Source organism: Leuciscus leuciscus, assembly GCF_965113295.1.
Source record: "Leuciscus leuciscus genome assembly, chromosome: 12".
Lineage (NCBI taxonomy): Eukaryota > Metazoa > Chordata > Actinopteri > Cypriniformes > Leuciscidae > Leuciscus > Leuciscus leuciscus.
Genome location: NC_138736.1, coordinates 30190364 through 30210934, shown reverse-complemented (window position 1 = coordinate 30210934; position 20571 = coordinate 30190364). Strand labels below are relative to the sequence as shown.

The 20571-nt window shown below is 40.3% G+C and overlaps 1 protein-coding gene across 5 annotated transcripts in view; it reads left to right on the top strand.

Moving 5' to 3' along the window:
- The first annotated feature begins 9595 nt into the window (after positions 1–9595).
- The window catches only part of fam131ba (family with sequence similarity 131 member Ba), a 35079-nt gene continuing 24103 nt past the window's right edge, over positions 9596–20571 (top strand). For 4 of the 5 annotated variants that reach the window (XM_082185750.1, XM_082185749.1, XM_082185748.1 and 1 more), the window contains exon 1: positions 9596–9770. In XM_082185750.1, coding sequence (XP_082041876.1) covers positions 9743–9770 — 28 coding nt within the window. In that variant the 5' untranslated portion in view covers positions 9596–9742. The remainder of the gene's footprint in view (positions 9771–20571) is intronic. The other variant, XM_082185751.1, reaches the window with a different exon arrangement.

Below are 20571 nucleotides of genomic sequence, written 5' to 3'. Positions count from 1 at the left end.
CCGTCAGTCTGAAGGTCTGGCTACGTGAGACTCACCACTGTGCCACATCACCTTTTCTTTTAATTACACCTGTTAATCATTTGGGAATTGAGGATACTAATTGTTGCAGTTTTGCAAGTGGAATTTTTGCCCAATCTCATCTAATAGAGAGCCTAAGTCCCTCCCCTTCCGGTTGACCACCATGGGACCTTATTTTGGAAAAATATTGTATGGTAGTCAATGGCGAGAGACAACAAATATTTTGATCTCGTTTGAATTGTGCCCTGAATTACACATATGATGTTTGTCATTTTAAAAGATACATTTTAAAGTCAAGAAAGTCGCAGTTTGATGTAAAACTGTTGAGGTATAAGACTGTGAAAATACGTAATTACAAAGACTACAAACCCAAAAGGCGCACATGTGACGTCATACCTTTTCTCTCAATGAATGAAGCTAACTTTACTGAAGCTAACGTCTGTCATTTTTTCTATAGTCTTACGTTATAAGACTTAAGTTAAAATCGTAACGTTACGCCGTCATGCCTGAGTGTTTTGTACCAGACTGCACACATACGTACATAGTAAGAGACGAGAGATGAAGTTCATTGAGCGATTTTCACATAAAACTAAATGTTACTCTTCTGTTTTATGACAAACTGCAACTTTCTTGACTTTCATAATTATCTTTTAAATTGACAAACATCATATGTGTAATTCAAGCACATCCAATCCGGTGTAGAATGTCTACGAAACCACTCTGTTGTAGCACGTGCAGAACGAGGCCTGCAATTGTCTTGCTTCCCAGGAAAGAGATCATCTTGATGTCAATTATGTCTCAGTACAGTCCTGAATCCTGATATACGCCTTCACACAAATGCAAGTCACCCATACTGTTTGCACTTATGCACCCACATACCATGACAGATGTTTGCTTTTGCACCTGTCGCTGATGAAATTCTGGATGGTCCCTTTCGTCTTTGGGACTGAGAACTTGATGTCTGTTCTTCCCAAATAAAAGTTGAAATGTGGACTCACCTGACCACAGCACACGTTTCTCATGTAATACCATCTGAGGGCTCGAAGGTCACGCACACTCAATAGAGGTCTCCTTGCCCTACACAGACTGAGATTTCTCTGGATTCTCTGAATCTTTTCACAATATGGTACTGTAGATGGTGAAATACCTAAATTCTTTGCAATCTTGCATTGAGAAATGTGATTTTTATATCGTTTAACAATTCTCTCATGAAATTTGGAAAATGACCCATCTTTGCTCGCAAAGACCAAGACTTTGGTGGATCTTCCGTTTATACCCAATCACAATATCCTCACCTATTACTAATTCACCTGCTATAATTGTGGACTGTTTTAAAACTGTTTAACTTGGATTTATACTCTTTTCACTTTTATTTAGCCTCTGTCCCAACTTTTTTGGAGTGTGTTGCAGCCATTAAATATACAAATTTGTTTATATTCTAAAAATAAAATGACCAAATTTAGTTTTTATTGCATTTTACAACATGCCCCAACTTTTCTAAAAATGGGGTTGTAATTCATTTCTATTACATCTTCAACAGTGTAATTAGATTACGGTACTAATTACTTTCTAAATCACATATCAACCTCGACCAGTTGAACAATACAAGGATAGACATGAAAATGCTCTTTTACTACGTCCAAATAAATAATATAAAATTGCATAAATTACTATTTAAATTCTTCTTCTTCCTACTTAAAGTTATAAGGTTACATTAAAAACATACAAATTTTAACATGAGATGTTGTTTTATATAGAATTGTTCTATAGTATTTAATGCAATTACATCAAAAGTAACTGTAATTAAATTACAGAAAAATTACAAGTAATCCCTTATTTTACTTTTCCAAGGGTCTATTACATTATATTATATTGAATATTAAAGGTTTTTGTGTCTTTTTGTTTATATGTATGTGTGTATATATATATATATATTATTTTTTATATTTATATTTATTTTTTAAAGTGAAAAATTAGACACTAATAAGAATGTCCCGACCCCGAATTGAAGGCACCGAGTGGGGTTATTATTATTATTCAACAATTGCATGAGTTAGATCATGTACATTAATTTGCTATTCATTAAAATCTATAGGCTAGTTGAGTAAAATCAGCCAGTTTAAATGAATAGTGTTGCTATTATGATATATCTTCAACTAAAATATGGGCAATTAAATAATTATATTTTTATACCTGCCCATAAGAATACATTTACCTTTCAGATGAATCTCTTTTACTGCCGCTTTTTCTGTCATTATTCAATTATTCAGGCTAGGGGCCATCAAAAAAAAAAGAAAAAAAAAAGAGAATTAAATTTGCAAAATTTTCTATTTATTTCCCTTAATAACACATTGGCTGATGCATCATAATCATGCACATCAAGCTCATATGTCTTATCTAAACATGTTACAATTTAAAAGTAATTCCACATTGTTGTTAAGGGGAGCATATTTCCCAACTGCAATACTGCAATATATAGTTAAATAGTATCATATTGTATTGCCCCATAGGGCCAGATTGTTTTAGTGTTGTTCATGACCGTACCAGCATTAATCTAGTCTCTATTGGCCTTATAATAGCTTTTCCTGACATGTAGTGTGTAGTTTTCACCAGAAGAGGGCAATAGTCAATAGTCTACGAACTGTTTAGCAAGAGAACCTGGAGATTGAGCTCCAGGGAGTGTGCTTATATAGCCAGACTCTCCCAGTCATTATCCTAATAAACACATAACCGAAGTGAAGCTGACAGCAAGACTACAGTACAGCAGTTAAGATTTGAGATTGTGTTGTGTGGTATGGAGAGGATACTCAATCTCATTTAAGCAAGGGCTGGCACAATATGTCACCTCACAGGACTGCCAAAAGAACATAATTTCTGCTGCTTTTCCAACTGAGATGCATGTCTAAACAGGCTTCCTCTTTATTTAAAAATTGCTTGGCCTTGTATTCGCATATATATTTAAGACTTTGTCTGGTAAGCATGCCACAGTGAATCAGCTGTGCTGCTGAATCATTATTTTTTTAAATAGCAGTAGATGAACCGTAATTAAGATCTAGCGAGATTATCACTTGCAAAGTACAATTTAAAAGCCGTTATTTAAATGCTGATTTCTTTTGGCTTTTTCTTTTCTTAAAGCACTTTCCATTTTTAAAAGCACTTTTTTTTTTCAACCTAACCAGGCGCAGAAGAAATGTCGGTTCAGATAAAGCAGCTGAGTTTCAGATAAAGCACAAAGTTTCCTCTAGCTGTGACTGGTATAATTTTGCCTTGCTAACACCCACGTATCATATTAAGGGAAGACTCTGTTTAGCGGGTGTTGTCAGTGGTCTCCCTCAAGGAGAAATTACAGTGGCAATGCTAATAAGCATTTATGCTCCCTTGAGCAAATTAAGAAGGGAGAAGACAAGCACTCTTTCCTAGACAGAGTAATAATCGCAATGCCCCTGGCACTCATTTAGGGTAGCATGCCATCATATTATTTGAGTGACTTGATTTCCACCGTTATTACTTCTTGAGACTATCAGGGGACACGAAACATTGGTTACGCGAAATACTTTATATTGTGAATGTTTTTTCCCTCTTGAGTTGGCAAATCTATAAGTCGAATTGTGAAATGTGCTGCTATGTATTTATATGTACAAGTATTCCAAACAGCTCAAGTAGAAATAACATTAGTTGGTCAGATATTTTAAAATAATACTTTTTAAACTGATGTTTAAAATTTGTTCACATATTCAGCCATTTTACTCACATTGTTTATTATTTTATATTATATTACACTCACCACCAGCCTATTTACTAGGTACACCTGTGTAATTGCTCGTTAACGCAACTCAATGCATTTAAGCATGTAGAAATGGTCAAGACGATCTGCAGAAGTCAAACTGAGCATCAGAATGGAGAAGGAAGGTGATTTAAGTCTTTGAACGCGGCACAGTTGTTGGTGCCAGATGGGCTGGTCTGAGTATTTCAGAAACTGCTGATCTACTGGGATTTTCACACATTTTCAACCATCTCTAGAGACAATTCTGAAAAAGAGAAAATCTCCAGTGAGCGGTATATCTGTTGGCAAAAATGCCTGGTTGATGCCAGAGGTCAGAGGAGAACGACCAGACTGGTTCGAGCTGATAGAAAGGCAACAGTAACTCAATAACCGTCGTTACAACCGAGATCTACAGAAGAGCATCTCTAAATGCGCAATACGTCGAACGTTGAAGCAGATGTGCTACAGCAGCAGAAGACCACACCGGGTGCCACTCCTGTCAGCTAAGAACTGCAAACTGAGGCTGCAATTTGCACAGACTCACCAAAATTGGACAAGAAGATTGGAAAAATGTTACCTGGTCTGAAAAGTCTCGATTTCTCTTGTGATGTTCAAATGGTAGGGTCAGAATTTGGCGTAAACAACATAAAAGCATGGATCCATCCTGCCTTGTATCAACGGTTCAGGCTGCTGGTGGTGTGGGGGATTTTTTCTTAGCACACTTTGGGCCTCTTGAGCATCTTTTAAACCTGAGTATTATTGCTGACCGTGTCCATCCCTTTATGACCACAGTGTACCCATCTTCTGATGGCTACTTCCAGCAGGATAACGTGCTATGTCACAAAGCTCAAATCATCTCAAACTGTTTTTTTTTAACATGACAATGAGTTCACTACACAAATGGCCTCAACAGTCACCAGATCTCAAACCAATAGAGCACCTTTGGAATGCGGAGGAACAGGAGATTCGCATCATGAATGAGCAGACGACAAATCTGCAACAACTGATTGATGCTATCATGTCAATATGGGCCAAAATCTCTAAGGAATGTTTCCAACACCTTGTTGAATCTTTGCCACGAAGAGTTAAGCCAATTCTGAAGGCAAAAGTGGGCAAAAAGGGGTACCTAATAAAGAGGCCAGTGAGTGTATTATATTATAACTAAGCCCATATGCTAACATGCATTAGCCTGGGAAAACCCAGACAACTTCCGGCAAATTTAGATTTGCTCTGCAAGTAGTCTGGCAAAGAGCTCATTAAAGCCGATTTCTAATCCGTCGAAATCGCGGCACCAATCAGAAACGTTGGGGCGGGCTTTACACAATGACGATCGCTCTGATTGGTTTTAGGTCTATCCAATTGTGCCCAGAGGCATTTGAGCGACGTCCGTTGGTGAAGCGCTTCAACTTTTAAATGCATTATTATATTCAAATTGCAAACACATGAGGACAGTCTCCATGAAAGACCCACTGGCAGATGAACGTGCTACTACATTTCTCTCCGAAACGGTAGGAAATTAAATTAGATTTAATAGAGGATTTTAACTGTGACAAGATGATTGACAGGGCAGTTTACGTGACAGGATGCACGCGACAGATCCGTCCGATAAAGATGACGAAGTAGTATGTCCCAAAGCTTGCCTACTTTTTTTGCTACACATTCAAAAGTAAATACCCTTTCTTCACAAAAAGAGTACATACTTTTATGGCGTAGTGTAACTTAGGCGAATTGGGACGCAGCATATGGCTTTACACGATGACGATCGCTCTGATTGGTTTTAGGTCTATCCAATTGCGCCCAGAGGCATTTGAGCGACGTCCGTTGGTGACGCCCCTTTGGAAATGAGTTATTAATGAAGCTTTGCCAGACCATAACTCAGTTGAGACTACTGAATGGTCTGGTTTTAACCAGGCTAAACATGCATGCTTGGGTTGAGATAGATAGATAGATAGATAGATAGATAGATAGATAGATAGATAGATAGATAGATAGATAGATAGATAGATAGATAAACAAACACTTTAGACAAACTAACCCTTTGAAGCAAACACATTTGTAGATCAAGTAAACTATAGAGCCCTTGCACAGGTACAAAGTGACGGGGCTGCGATCTCTGGGTGATTCACATTCTCCGTGGGTCAAAGAAATGTTCAGAGTGAATAAAACCCTGCTGAATTACTTTGGTCTAACATGGAGTTATTGATCGTGGCCAAGGGCAGTAGATCCGGGCCGGAGCCTGGCCCTCTGTCTGAATTATAACTCTTTCAGCACAGCACAGGGCAGATGTACTCACACTGCAAATGTAAAGGGACGAAATCGGATTTGCAGCGGCTGTTCTGCAGTTTGCTATGGGGATTGTTCAGAGCATTTTCCCCCATCATCATGCCTTCTATAGAACATTGAGAGGTCAGTACATGTTCAGTGTTATTTATAGTTATGCAATTAACATGACAGTATGTGGCAAGCATGTATTGTAGCCTAAAAGCATGGAACAACAATGTTAAGTTGACAGCATGCAACCTTAAATTTATATGGTGCATATACAGTTAAGATGATTTGATACACAAACACACATAAAATAGGCAAGAAAGACATAGTAAGTCCCAGCCTCAAAGTGAATTTGACAGTCACTGCTTTGAAAATGAGAGATAGGGTGGAGAAAGGGAGGGAGAATGAGGGAGGGAGAATGAGAAAAGGATGACTCACCCTTTGAGAGAGCCTCCTGTAACTTCAGGCAAGCTGTTGGGCGCATAAATAAATGATGATATGGTGTCCCAATGTTGGTTTTGTGATGTCTGGATGAGCCTTCTCCCTCCCTCTTCCTCTCTATTTATCTCCCTCAGTGTCAGGTATACGCCTCCTTTTTTGAGTTAGGGAAAGTTGAGACATTGATTCGTGTAGAGTCATTTATATAGTACGACGTGTCGACACTTTGGGCTTCTGAATTTAGGGAGCTGTTGGTATGTTGATGTGCTATCAATGGTGTTTTGACTTAAATCAACTTGCTAACAAGGTTTGTTGCAAAATAATTGTAGAGTTGACTACAATTTTTGATACAAGAAAAAAATCGTACTATTTAGGAAGAGAGAGGGGTAAGCTTTTTGCGGTAATGAGGTAGAGGTAAAGCCTTCTTTCTCTTTTTACATGTAAAAAAAAAATATATATATTTCTGTGTCACGTTTTGGGTTTGTTTTTGTGTCATGTCTGTGTTTCTAGGTTAGCTTTCCAGTTATTTAGTCATTCCAGTTAATTAGTTCAGTTCTCCTCTGTTCCCTGCCTGTTTGTCACTATGGTTTCTGATTGATTTGAGTATTATGTTAATTATCTCGTTAGCTCTTTGTTTGCCTGTGCATTGAAGCCCTCAGTTCCAGCCTGTTCCTGGTCAGTGTGTTTGTGGTTGTGTTTCCTCTGAGTTATTCTCCTGGTTATTATTTTGATTCTTGGATTAAATATTTATTTTGAGTATCTCCTTCGTCGTGAGCTTCATTATAGCCACTGACCGTGACACTGTGTTGGCAAAGTGACATTTTCAGCAGCAATTAAGTCCTAAGTATAGCCAATTTTGTCCAAGCACTGACTGTGTGACGTAATTTTCATTATCAGGAGGGTCTGCGGATGTCCGCAAAACACTATCTGTAAAATCGCATACTTCCCTATAATATAGTAGGCAAAAAAACGTGTTACAAAAGAAGTATGCCCAAATTAACAGTACTCATAAAAGAGTTGGCAAAAAGTACCCAGATGACCTACTACTTCCAGCGAGATTCTGCGCATCCGATGGACACTTTACTATCGCATGAGGCCACGGGAGAGGATTTGCGAATGGCGGTGAAGCGACGCAACTGACTCTGGTGTCCCCAGAATAAGTAATTACTCAAAATGAGTATCTGCTCAAGAGAGTATGGGTTCTTCTCATTTCTTATTTATGCTCACGTCTTATCTCCACCCCCTTAGGATGCGAGGGAAGGATACACCTGTATATCCTCGCTCATGACTTCTTTAGAAAGCTTCCTCACACCTCTTTCCCGCAAGTCCAATTAGAGAATTGAGATGTCCTTCAAGATGGCTGAATTCAATCGGTTTCCGAGTCACGGGCTGGAGGACGGAAGAGCGAGGAAATGAGGAAGCATTAATTCGAGTATTGAGAAGCACCTTATGCAATTATGGACGCAGCCTTTGTGTCCACGAGGACGGTGCGTGTACAACAGCGTATAAGCGAGTGACTTGAGTGCTTGAAAAATAGATAGCAAACGTGTCTTTTCACGTTCATGGCCAAAGGAGTATACTTTGACGGAGCGGAACATGAAATATACCTGGGCCTTTACACTATCAGTGTCACATGATCCTTCAAAAATCATTCTAATGTGCTGATTTGATGCTCAAGAAACACTTATTATAATTATCAATGTTGAAAACAGTGCTGCTTTTCAGGATTCTTTAATGAACCTGAAGGTTCAAAAGAACAGCATTCATATGAAACAGAAATATATGTAACAATGTATATGTCTTTACTGGCACTTTTGATCAATTTATTGCATTCTTGCTGAATAAAAGTTTCCAAATAACTAAATGTAAATAAATATATGGTCACGTGGCAAAAAAGTCGGCTTACTCTGCTCTGTCCCCATACAGAAAAAAATGGTGTCTGTGTTTTAAAGTGTAAGTTTATGAGGATAAACAAAATGCCCTCAATTAAAAGTTTATCTTATATTGTGGATTTAATTTAAAACATGATAACACCAAGTGAAAAACGAAATGCTTAGATAATTGTAGTACATTTCAGAACACATTTGTGAAGCGAAAAGCAGTCAACCTCGGCATCTGTCTGGACAGCTCCCTGTAATATTACCACACGCACACATATTTCATCCGTTCTTTTACTCTTCCCATCCCTGTCATCCCTTCTTTCCTCTCCTCATCACTCTTGCTCCCTCTCTCTCTCTCCTCCTGAATACTAATTCAAGCTGCACAGCCTCATGCTCTTTAATATGAGTCAAAGCACACCTCGTGGGTTAGCCCTCTCCATTCCTCTTCAAAGCTTCTTCTTCCGGCAATGCTGGCTGAATGCAGTGACAGAATTAGTTTTAGAAAAAAATAAGGAAAAGGAAGGAACCTTGCTTGCTTGAGGCAGGGAGAGTGCGCATGTACAGTCTGGACAGCGTGTGTGTCTGTGTGTGGGTATATTCAAGGTTACGGATCTCTACGGACACACTGGACATGACAAGCAATCATGATGAACCGTTTTTACATAGATGTACGAAACTCTTCAATTTGAGTGTGAGAAAGGACGCAAAGAGGGAGTCTGAGGTATAAATAGATGGTTGTGTATGCTTTTGGAGAGTGCAAGCGCAACAGGAAAAAATGGAGCAAGGGAGGGGCGGCAAGAGTTGGGTGGGGAGACAGATGCACCGCATTGTCAAACGATAATGGAGAGAACACCAAAGAAAAGAGATGCCCCGCACGATTAGCCAAGATATTGATCCTCTCAGTCCTGGAAGTCCAGGGAATTGCATGTAACTTCTGATCAGCACTCTTTCCTCTTGTTGTCATTGACATTTCTCAATGTCACTGTCAGCTGTTTGATACTTCAAACATTTGTATTGATTACAAAGGGATTTAAGGGAACATAAGTGGCCGGCGAGAGATTTCACAGCAATCTCTCCTGTTTCACAGACACACTGACTTAGTGACTGACTAACTCTGATATCTCGTCTCACCAGAGAGTATTGAGGGGGTTGCAGTGAGCCAAGGAGGGAGGGAGGGAGGGAGGGAGGGTGGATGACGGCGAGAGCGTGTTGGAGGCACACACACACACACTCGCTCTCGCATACAGCCTTACAGAGACAGGAGGGGAGAGTCAGAGACGTGGAGAAGAAGAGGAGTGAGAGAGAGAAGGAGAGAATGTCTGCTGAGAGGGTGGCTCTCGTTCCTTGTTCACAAACCGGCCCTCGCTGAGACACCATGGGCTGTATCGGATCCCGCACCATCAGTAAGACCCTCTCCGTTTTGCTAGCCTTTCTTTTCCAGGTTGAAAGGAGACCAGCCAGGGGTAGAGGAGTGATAGGCAACGCTCCACTCGCAAGCATCCCCCTTCTCGGAGAAAACGTGTGTGTTTCTATGGAAACCTTTTGGTTAAAGGCCATTTGTCCTCCAGGCTTTGACAGTGATTCGGCACACTGCTCGTGGGAAGCCGGGATGTCTGCTTTTGAGAGCCGTTAGTGCGTCTGGAATTGATATCCGTATGTGTCCGCCTGCATGCGGTAGGTGCCGTTCACCCGGCGGTTTTAAAGATCTGAAGTGGAATTTTTGGAGCGAATGGTTGCATTCGATGCATATCCAGAACGTACGGTCTCAAAGACTCGCCACATTTGACACCGTGCTAAGGTCACGTCAGGAGCTGTTTGTGTGAAAATAGCAGCAGTTCACAGGTTTGAGCGCGTACGCTCGTGCGTTGCTCAAAGAGGTTAACTGAAGAGGGTGTTTTTCAGGATCAGAGGTGCAGGGTCCACGCGCTCACGAGCAAAAAGCGCTCAGGTGTGACGTGGAGCTGGATGCGCCTCACATGTAGGTCAAATTCTGCAAAGTCAATGGGCACCTGTTCCCGCCAAATGGGTACGCTTTAACACAGTCGTCGATGACAAATTGCAGGTGTTTTGGTGCGATTAATATTCTGCTGTAACCATGAAACGGCAGGCAGGCAAACAGAGAGAGGACACAGAATTGTTCCTCTTAAACGTGTTTTATGATGTTGTACGCCCATTAAGACGAGGGCGCAGTATCAAAACAAACACAGGCAGCTGATGAAGTGATAAAAAAAGAAATGCCGCTGTATTTGACCTTTGATTGTCATTGAGCTGTGATGTCACAGGAACACAGAGTCTAGGTTTCTTTCACATAAAAAGCTATTGTAGAAAGTGTCAGAGCGGGACATATTGGGTAATTAGGGAAGCCCGTATTTATATCCTCCTGAGAGAGCTAAATTTAATCACCTCTTATAGAAATGCTTATTTTTTAGACTAAAAATTCTTGCATCTTCAAGTTATGGCACTGAATTTAGCTGGATATCTGTTATGTGCTCTGGGGAGGAGCGTGGATGGCATATTTAGTGTGTTTGGCTATAAATAGTGTCTACTTTACAGTGACCGAAAAGGAGAGGAGAGAGGACAAGATGCATGCTAAATAATATGGGTCAAGTGCCTGATATGGGCCTGTGGTTGTTCACCCCCTTATTTTGAGTGAGGCAAACACTTTTCATGTAAACTGAGGAAATGTATGTGCTGTCGACATGTTGCACTGACACTTTTAATGGCTCAACCAAGGCCCTGTTATCGATTTTTTTTGTTATTCTTGACTTCATGAGCTCACAAAGCAAATTGTTGCTACAGCCAGAAATAGAAACATTCTTAGTCTACAATGATCATCACAAATCCTTTAGAGATTCAGTGCTAACAGTAAAATGCATTGCATATATTATTTGCAAACCTTTTTGTCAGGTTTGGATTTTTTTTAATTGGAGTCCTGTGTAGAAGCACTTACACAGCTATTGTTCCTCTTACAATATTGTGTAATGAATCAAGCACAGCCTTTAAAGGGCACTACCGAAATACCTGAATCTGGTGACAGACTGTAAAGGGCAATTGCAATACTAATCAAAGTATTAAACTAGAAATGTCCTCTTGCACCTTTCGGTAAACAAGCATGAAATAACACTTCACAGGTTTTCCTCATTAAAGTTATGTTAGATAGGCTGTCAAACATATTCACTGGGAATTTGCTATAATTATACGCTTCTGTACTTGAGCAGTGAGGGTCAGTACTAAGCATGAACATATTATCATGGATTAAGATAGTATACATTTTCAAATTTTTATGACAGGTAAGGGATAAGACTTAATTTTTTTAATTAAGATAATTCTTTTATAGTTTTTATAGACTTGAATGTATAAAACTCTTTCATGGTGATGGTCCTTTTATAGATTACCTATGTTTTTCTTTATATTCCATAAAACAAACATCATGATATTATGTTATATTTACTTTTATGAAACGGTTAGTTCCAGTCCTTGGTTCTGATTCACGATAAAACACGGCTATGACCGCTTCACTTAATGGTTCTATGTATCACTACACAACAGTAGATTGTGAGAGATCGAGTAAGTGAGTGTACCTGCATTTAGCCTAGATATAGCATTTTCCTTCAGGTCAGCCTATATTCGTAATAAAAAATCAGTCTGAACGCTGTGACATATTGTCCTTTTAACAGTTAACTTAAGGGGTTTAATATTGCGTCTAGCTTCACCGTGTTCACAAGAAGTTTCAGTCCTTTCAATATAAATGTATTTCTCTACTGACTGACTCACTCATAAAGACATTCTTTGTTGCCATCTAATGGCGAAATAATGTAACTTCTGTTGCTGTTCACGGTCAGGGACTATTTTTTTTTTCCAGCGGAAGGAAGGCTTTTAGTGATTTTACCTTATGAAAGTTGCATTGATACATATTTTTTTTGCCTTTAATATTTGTATTGTGTGGTAACGTTAACCGTTTTATAAAAACAATAAGGTAACTTACTCAAGGCTTCGCGTCTTTTTTACAGTCTCTGGTCATGCCTAACAACGCCCTTCAGCCATGACTTATTTACAATACCGCACAGCCTCTCTCATACCTTATTGCTTACATATGCCATCAAATATACAGTTAGCAGTCAGAATTAGTTGCCGTTACTATACAAAAATATTTTATTTATATATAATATAAAAGTATTCCAGAGCAGTGTAAAAGTATTGTTGTTGTAACTTGTAGCCGAATGATGAATGATCTGACCCAAGTAGTTCCGTCCCAAATAGGTGTCTCAGGGCCAGGGGTGGGTATAAAAAAGGCAAGTTGAGAAGTGTGTGTTGGCAAGCTTGAAAGTGAAATCACACACTTCTCTGTAATAAAATAGTTCTGTAAAAAAAAAAAAAAAAAAAAAATTTCTCTCTTTTTTTCTGTCCCTGTCTACTGACTTTGTAGTGTTCTGGTTTACTATTGAAATTTGTGACACATCTTATATTGTTGACTCTTTTATGCTTGTGTTTGTCGAAGTCGCTTTGGATAAAAGCGTCTGCTAAATTAATAAATGTACATATATATTGGTAAAATGTTGCATGTATTTGTTTGTCACAGGACTGTGGGTGAGAAACATTGTGTGGGTGTGTTTAGGAGGGCATCAGGTGGATGGCTCAGTTCTTGGCACTTATGTCGATGTTTGCACTGGTTCGCTCTCTGTACGTGTTTGTTCTGTTCTGAGCTATTGCGTTACTCAGGGATACCTCTTTGTATTGATTTCATTTCAAGCTCTGAAAGAGGGTCAGACAAGCTGACATACAGATGGTCTCTCTCTGTCTCTTTCACACACAGTCAATCTAATGCTTGTGAGTGTGTGTGTGTGTGTGTGTGTGTGTGTGTGTGTGTGTGTGCTGTTTGCATGTGATTGCATGATCCAGCTTGTGTGGTGACAGACACGGTCCAAGGTGACTGGCTCAGTATGATTGAAAGGTTTAAGAGGAATCAGAGAGAGAGAGAGAGAGAGAGAGAGAGAGAGAGAGAGAGAGAGAGACCTCAAATAATTAGTCAGATGAGTAAAGGGAGAGAGGCAGAGAAAGAGGGTGATTGAGGTAGGCACAGGAAGTGACAGACAGGAAGTTCTTAAATGTCTTATAGTGAATTTATACCTCTTATCACTTTGGTAACACTTCAGAATACTGTTCCGTCATTAATGCATAACTACACAGGAACAAATGAGTAATGAGATATTACTAATTATTTGGAACAGTATTCTAAAGTGAAAAGCATGATAACTCCTAGTATAACCTAGTAATGACTGAAGTCATTGTAAGCTTTTGAAGTTTTTATAAGGTATGATATGATATGAAGATATGACTCAAGTGTTACCACATCCTTCTAGTCATTTGGAACAGTATTCTAAAGTGAACATCATGGTAACCAGTGATGGTTACTCTTAAATATGTAATTAATTAATTACTAGCTACTAATTACATCTTCAACAGTGTTATTGTAACATGTATGCTCTGTTTTTACTTTGTTTCCTTGAGTTTTTGGTTCTGTCCTGTTTTACCCGTGTGTCCTCTCAGTTGGCCTAGTTTTCCTAGTCTTGAGTCTGTTTGATTCATTACACTTGTCCAATTAATTATAGCTTATTAGTTCCCCATTTGTTCCAGCATTTATACTCCCTGTGTTCTTGCAGTCTTTGTCCTGTCTTGTTAATGTTGTGAAATCTGTTTCTGAGTTTTTTGAGTATATTTGAATTAAAGACTTTTAAAGACTCCTGGATTATTATCTGCACGGGAGATTGGTGAGAGCCCACCATAGACTGTGATCGGCCTGCCACGTGAGCCTGGACCTCACGGAGAGTCTGACCAGGTGTGTGAGCCGGAAACACCGCGCGTCACTGAGGGAGTGCTTGTTGAGTCCGAGGGCATGGAGGGAAGCCCTACTCACAACCCTGCCACTGTGGATGCGAATTAAATGGCCTCTGGAAAATATTTGGACTCTGAAAGGAATTTGGAGGTGTTTGAGGAGGTAAATCCCCTGTTTCTTCCACCCCTGCTGGTCCCGCCCAGCCCTGAGTCTCCTATTTCTCCTCTGTTTCTATCATGTCCTGAATCCCCTGTTTCCCCGCTGGTTCTGCCCAGCCCTGAGTCTACTGTTTCTCTGCTGCTTCCACCCAGTCCTGTATCCCCTCTTTCTCCGCTGCTTCCACCCAGTTCTTTATCCCCTCTCTCTCCGCTGCTTCCACCCAGTCCTGTATCCCCTCTTTCTCCACTGGTTCCACCCATTCCTTTATCCCCTGTTTCCACTCTGGTTCCGCCTAGCCCTGAGTCTCCTGTTTCTCCACTGGTTCTGCCTAGCCCTGAGTGTCCTGTTTCTCCACTGGTTCCGCCTAGCCCTGAGTCTACTGTTTCTCTGCTGCTTCAACCCAGTCCTGTATCCCCTCTTTCTCTGCTGCTTTTACCCAGTCCTGTATCCCCTCTTTCTCCATTGCTTCCACCCATTCCTGTATCCCCTCTTTATCCGCTGGTTCCACCCAGTCCTGTATCCCCTGTTTCCACTCTGGTTCCGCCTAGCCCTGAGTCTCCTGTTTCTCCACTGGTTCCGCCTAGCCCTGAGTCTACTATTTCTCCGCTGCTTCCACCCAGTCCTGTATCCCCTCTTTCTCCGCTGCTTCCACCCAGTCCTGTATCCCCTCTTTCTCCACTGCTTCCACCCAGTCCTGTATCCCCTCTTTCTCCACTGGTTCCACCCAGTCCTGTATCCCCTCTTTCTCCACTGCTTCCACCCAGTCCTGTATCCCCTCTTTCTCCGCTGGTTCCACCCAGTCCTGTATCCCCTGTTTCCACTCTGGTTCCGCCTAGCCCTGAGTCTCCTGTTTCTCCATTGGTTCCGCCCAGCCCTGAGTCTGCTGTTTCTCCCCTGCTTCCACCCAGTCCTGTATCCCCTCTTTCTCTGCTGCTTCCACCCAGTCCTGTATCCCCTCTTTCTCCGCTGCTTCCACCCAGTCCTGTATCCCCTCTTTCTCTGCTGCTTCCACCCAGTCCTGTATCCCCTCTTTCTCCGCTGCTTCCACCCAGTCCTGTATCCCCTCTTTCTCCGCTGCTTCCACCCAGTCCTGTATCCCCTCTCTCTCCGCTGGTTCCACCCAGTCCTGTATCCCCTGTTTCCACTCTGGTTCCGCCTAGCCCTGAGTCTCCTGTTTCTCCACTGGTTCCGCCCAGCCCCATGTCGCCTGTGCTCCCTGTGATCCCTCCCAGCCTCCCTCGCCCACCTCCTCTTCCCAAATCAGCCATTTCCTCAGCCCCACCTCCGCTGGTTCCCTTCAGCTCCTCTGCATCTCCAACTCCTTTTTGTGATGACCTGACTCGGAGCTTCATCTCTACAGCTCTGCCCGGTAAGGAGGTTCCCCTGGCTCCACTTCCAGCCTACGAATCCATCACTCGTGGCCTGTAGACCTATCGGCTCCGCCTTGGCTCCTCCCTCCCTTGACTCCACCAGAAACCATCGTCCTGACGGCTTCACCGGGCTCCCTCGTCTCACTGACTCAGCCTCGTCAGACGCCTTCCTGCACCTTCCTGCACCTGCCAGTGATGTTACATGGGCTCTTCATCCTTTCAGCTCTGCCTGGGTCTCCATCTCCATCGGTCGTCCAGAGGGTGTCGTCAGCCAAGTCTCTACCATGGCTCCTCCCTCCCTCGACTCCGCCCTGGGATATCATCCTGGCTGGAGACTGGACTTTCATTTGGCTCCTCCTGCACCTGGCTCCCCCTGGCTCCTCCCACCCTCCACTCACCCATGGAATGTTTTGTTTGCCCTGGACTGTTTTTGTCTTCTTCTGTTCCACTTCCCCGTCCTTTGGGATAATGTAACATGTATTCTCTGTCTACTTTGTTTCATTGTGTTTTCGGTTCGGTCCTGTTTTTACCTGTGTGCCGTGTCAGTTGACCTAGTTTTCCTAGTCTGTGTCTGTTTGATTCATTAAACAAGTTGTCCAATTAATTAGCTTATTCGTGCCCTAATTTGTCTAGTATCTATACGCCCTGTGTTCTTGCAGTCCTTGTCCTGTCTTGTCAATGTTGAGGTGTTGAGTATTTTTGAATTAAAGTGTCCTGGATTATTCCTGTCATGTGCCTTGTTCAGAACAACTACCCATACCAGTATATTACTGTACTAATTACTTTCTCTAAAAAGTAATGCATTACTTATTACTATTTACTATCTAAATCTCATATCAACCTCAACCAGTTACAAGGATCTGCTCTTTTAATTCTTTCAAATAAATAATAGAATTTTTTTGTGAACTGACCAAAGTATTTAAAGGGAGAAGGTTAAATTAAAAACATAAATTTTAACATTAAACATTCAATTTTGATGTTAAATCCACTATTGTTTTATATAGAATTGTTCTATAGTCTACAGTATTTAATGCAATAACACCAGAAGTAACTGTAATGAAATTACAGAAAAATGAAGAGTAATCCCTTACTTTACTTTTTCAATGGAAAAGTAATTAAATTACAGTAATTAATGACTTAAGTAATTATTTACAACACTGATGGTAACCCACTAGTAATGACTCAAGTGTTACCAAATCCATCAGAAGCAATTACTATCCAAAACCTTTCAAAAACTTCAAAAGCTTACAATGACTTCAGTAATTACTAGGGAGTTATCATGCTTTTCACTTTAGAATACTGATCCAAATAATTAGTAATTGATTCTGAAGGATTTGGTAATACTTTAGTCATTACTAGTGGGTTATGATCTTCACTTTAGAATTAATTATAACCTATATTATGCTTTATTCACATTAATTATAAACATGTATATAGTACTTCTTAATCTGCTGGGAGGTATGAAAAAATAGGTATTGATTAGCTTAGTGTTAATATTGCATTACTCTTTTGTTTCTGTGTAGTTATTCATTAATGATGGAACAGTATAGGCTATTCTAAAGTGTTTCCATCACTTCCTATCTAGTGCTGTCTATAAAGGGAACTGATACTTAGGACACTTTTAGGTTTTATTCTAATGGTGCCCCTAGACTTTCCTTATTTTAAGCCACTGACATCCAGTTTCACCTGCTGTTCCTTCCAATTAAATTTGAGACAGTAGAAGCAGTTGTTTCTTTGAAAGATTTCCATTAATATTAGGTTGAAGGTCACTTCATAAACCAATCATTTAGAGGTGAGTTTTAAATCCCAAGTGAAGAAAGGTTCAAAAATCGCAATGAAACGGAATAAAATATTCTCTCGTTCTTTCTCTCTTTTAACTTAATTTGTAACAACATTTTTTTGCTTAAGTTAGAAATGCCCAACTGGCATCACAACGTACAGATAAATCACAAAAAATGTGGTACTAAATTGAAGTGTAACGCCTTTTTACTATATGACTATCAGTTAGACTGTAATATATTTATATAGCATATTCAGGTTAAATATATAACAGTAACTGTTAAATTGAAAGAATCCTGAAAAAAATTACACAACTGTTTTCAACATTGATAATAATCAGAAATGTTTCTTGAGCATCAAATCAGCATATTAGAATGATTTCTGAAGGATCATGTGACACTTTAGACTGGAGTAATAATGCTAAATAAAACCCAGCTTTGCATCACAAGAATAAATTACATTTTCAAATATATTTTCAAATGAAAAAACAGTTATTTTAAATTGTAATAATATTTCACAATATAACTGTTTGGTTTGTATTTCTAATAAAAAATATGCAGCCTTGGTAACCATAAGGGACAGTGTATATATGTCAGTGTTTAAATACTATATATATATATATATATATATATATATATATATATATATATATATATATATATATATATATATATATATGTATATATAAACAAAACTGCCAGGAGCATATAAAGTTACAAGGTTTATATGCTGATATTTGTTTTGGATATTTATTTGCTCAAATTCATTATGTAGCCTTGCATAGCATAAAAATGAGATTTTTCATATAATTTTATTCTCAAACCAGACTTTGTCCTACTTTAATAACTATAGCTGACTCATCTAAATAGTAATTGCTGCGGTTCATTTCGTTGTAACTGATTGTAAAGCGGTGTTCACTTAATTTTTTAGGTTTTGCACTTCAAATTTCTCAGTCTTTTGCACTTTAGAGGTATTTGCACTTGATCATGAAAAGATTGAAATGCCCTTCAAGACATTTGAGACGTCACTCAGTCAGACCACCTCATGAAGTGGTTTAAAGATGCCTCCCAGTCAAGTGTAAATGCATCTTATTGTTTAGGCCACATATGTATGTAATGTATGTAACACCAATGTATGTAAACACCCATTGTGTGCCTCACTGTCCTCCCTTCTTCACCCGGATGTTCAGTATTGTGATGGTCTGTAAGTTTGTGCTCTCTCTCTCTGTGACTCGGTTCTCTTTCTGAGTCTCTCTCATGTGTCTTCTAACTCTGTGTCATTTTAAACTCGTTATGCCTACCTCCTTTTGTCCTCCGTTTTTCTTTGTGATACCGTATTGCATAGTGTTCCTCCCTTCAGTCAGTGTCTTGGTCTTTCTCTCATCCTCTTTGTCTCTGTCTCTCCTTTCCCTCCCCCCTCTCCGTGTGTTTTTGGCTCAGTACTGGAGGTGAGTCAGCCTCTTGGACTTCGCTCCTAATCAGAGTCACTGTGAGCGTCACCGTGTGTCAGAGTTCCAGCTTGCATTCCATTATTTGTCCCTTTTTCTTCCCTCTCTCCTACTTCTTCACTACCTTTTAGCTGTAGAATAAAATCTCAAAGATGTTCTCTGGGCTGTGAGATCTGTCAAGCCAGATTGTCCATGGTCCAGTTGTTCCTCCATCTGGTTCTTGGCAATGCAGATCTTCTGCTGCTTCTCTCCGTGAGACCGTCAGGCTTATGCTGGGTGTCTAGGAATCTTCCTTCCTGTTCCTCATCGTTCAATGTCTATTGACGTTAGCTTTTATCCTCGTCACATGGATATTTGTTTATCTCGTCTGACTGCTTCTTTATCTGTCTCTCTCGCTCTCTCTTTCCTTTCCCCTGAAGCTCGGGCCTTCATAATGCCTAGTGTCAGATTCAGACATAAATGTAGATGGGCAGGGTAAACAGTGCAGCGGCCATGTGGCGCTTAGCGACCTTGGATGTGATGGCTTATCCTTCATGTCTCTTGGGATTTTCTCAATGTGTTTTCCTGCATGAGTGGAAGTGTTTTGTCCATAACAACATCATGGTGGAACAGACAGTTAGAAAGTTATGGGTCCTGGCAGCTGGGATGTGCTGGGATTCATTCCTATCTATCTATCTATCTATCTATCTATCTATCTATCTATCTATCTATCTATCTATCTATCTATCTATCTATCTATCTATCTATCTATCTATCTATCTATCTATCCATCCATCCATCCATCCATCCATCCATCCATCCATCCATCCATCCATCCATCCATCCATCCATCCATCCATCCATCCATCCATCCATCCATCCATCCACCCACCCACCCATCCATCCATCCATCCATCCATCCATCCACCCACCCACCCATCCATCCATCCATCCATCCATCTATCCACCCATCCATCCATCCATCCTGGCTGTCTATATGTCTGTCTGTCTGTCTGTCTATCATTGCTCTCATCATGTGTTCTTCTGGCATGTTAGTTCTGACCGTTTCCTTTCTAATTGATTATGAGTAGATCTGCTTTATCTTAACTCACTTTATCTGTCGTTCTCTGTTTACTCTTCACTCTGGTTAATTGGTCTCCTCCAGAGCTGCACTGCTCTGCATGGCTCTATCCTTCTCTCCAGAGTGGGTTAGGTTGATTGAGGAAATGGCCCTGAGGCCCAAAGGCTCTGCTGTACTTACACACAGAGAGAGACCAGCAATTAAAAGACACACGCTCACACACACATGCACAGGATGCAATTAATGCATTTTGAGATCAGTCTGGAGTGGAAAAAATAAAATCAGATGCAGATAGAACAAGGACTGGTACATTCGGTTTTGATGTGATTAACCCCATCACAATATTGTTATTCTATTGCGTCAACGGTTTAGGACTGTTGTAAATGAGTTCAATGAATCAAGCCAATGCTCAACTCAATTTCACTGATATTGAGCTGAATTAAATAGAACTAAATTGAATAAAGAGAGACGGGGGAGTGAGAGAGCATGTGAACTGCTAGGCAGGGTCTCATTTATTAATAATTTTGTACATGTGCACAGTGAAGGTTCTCACAGA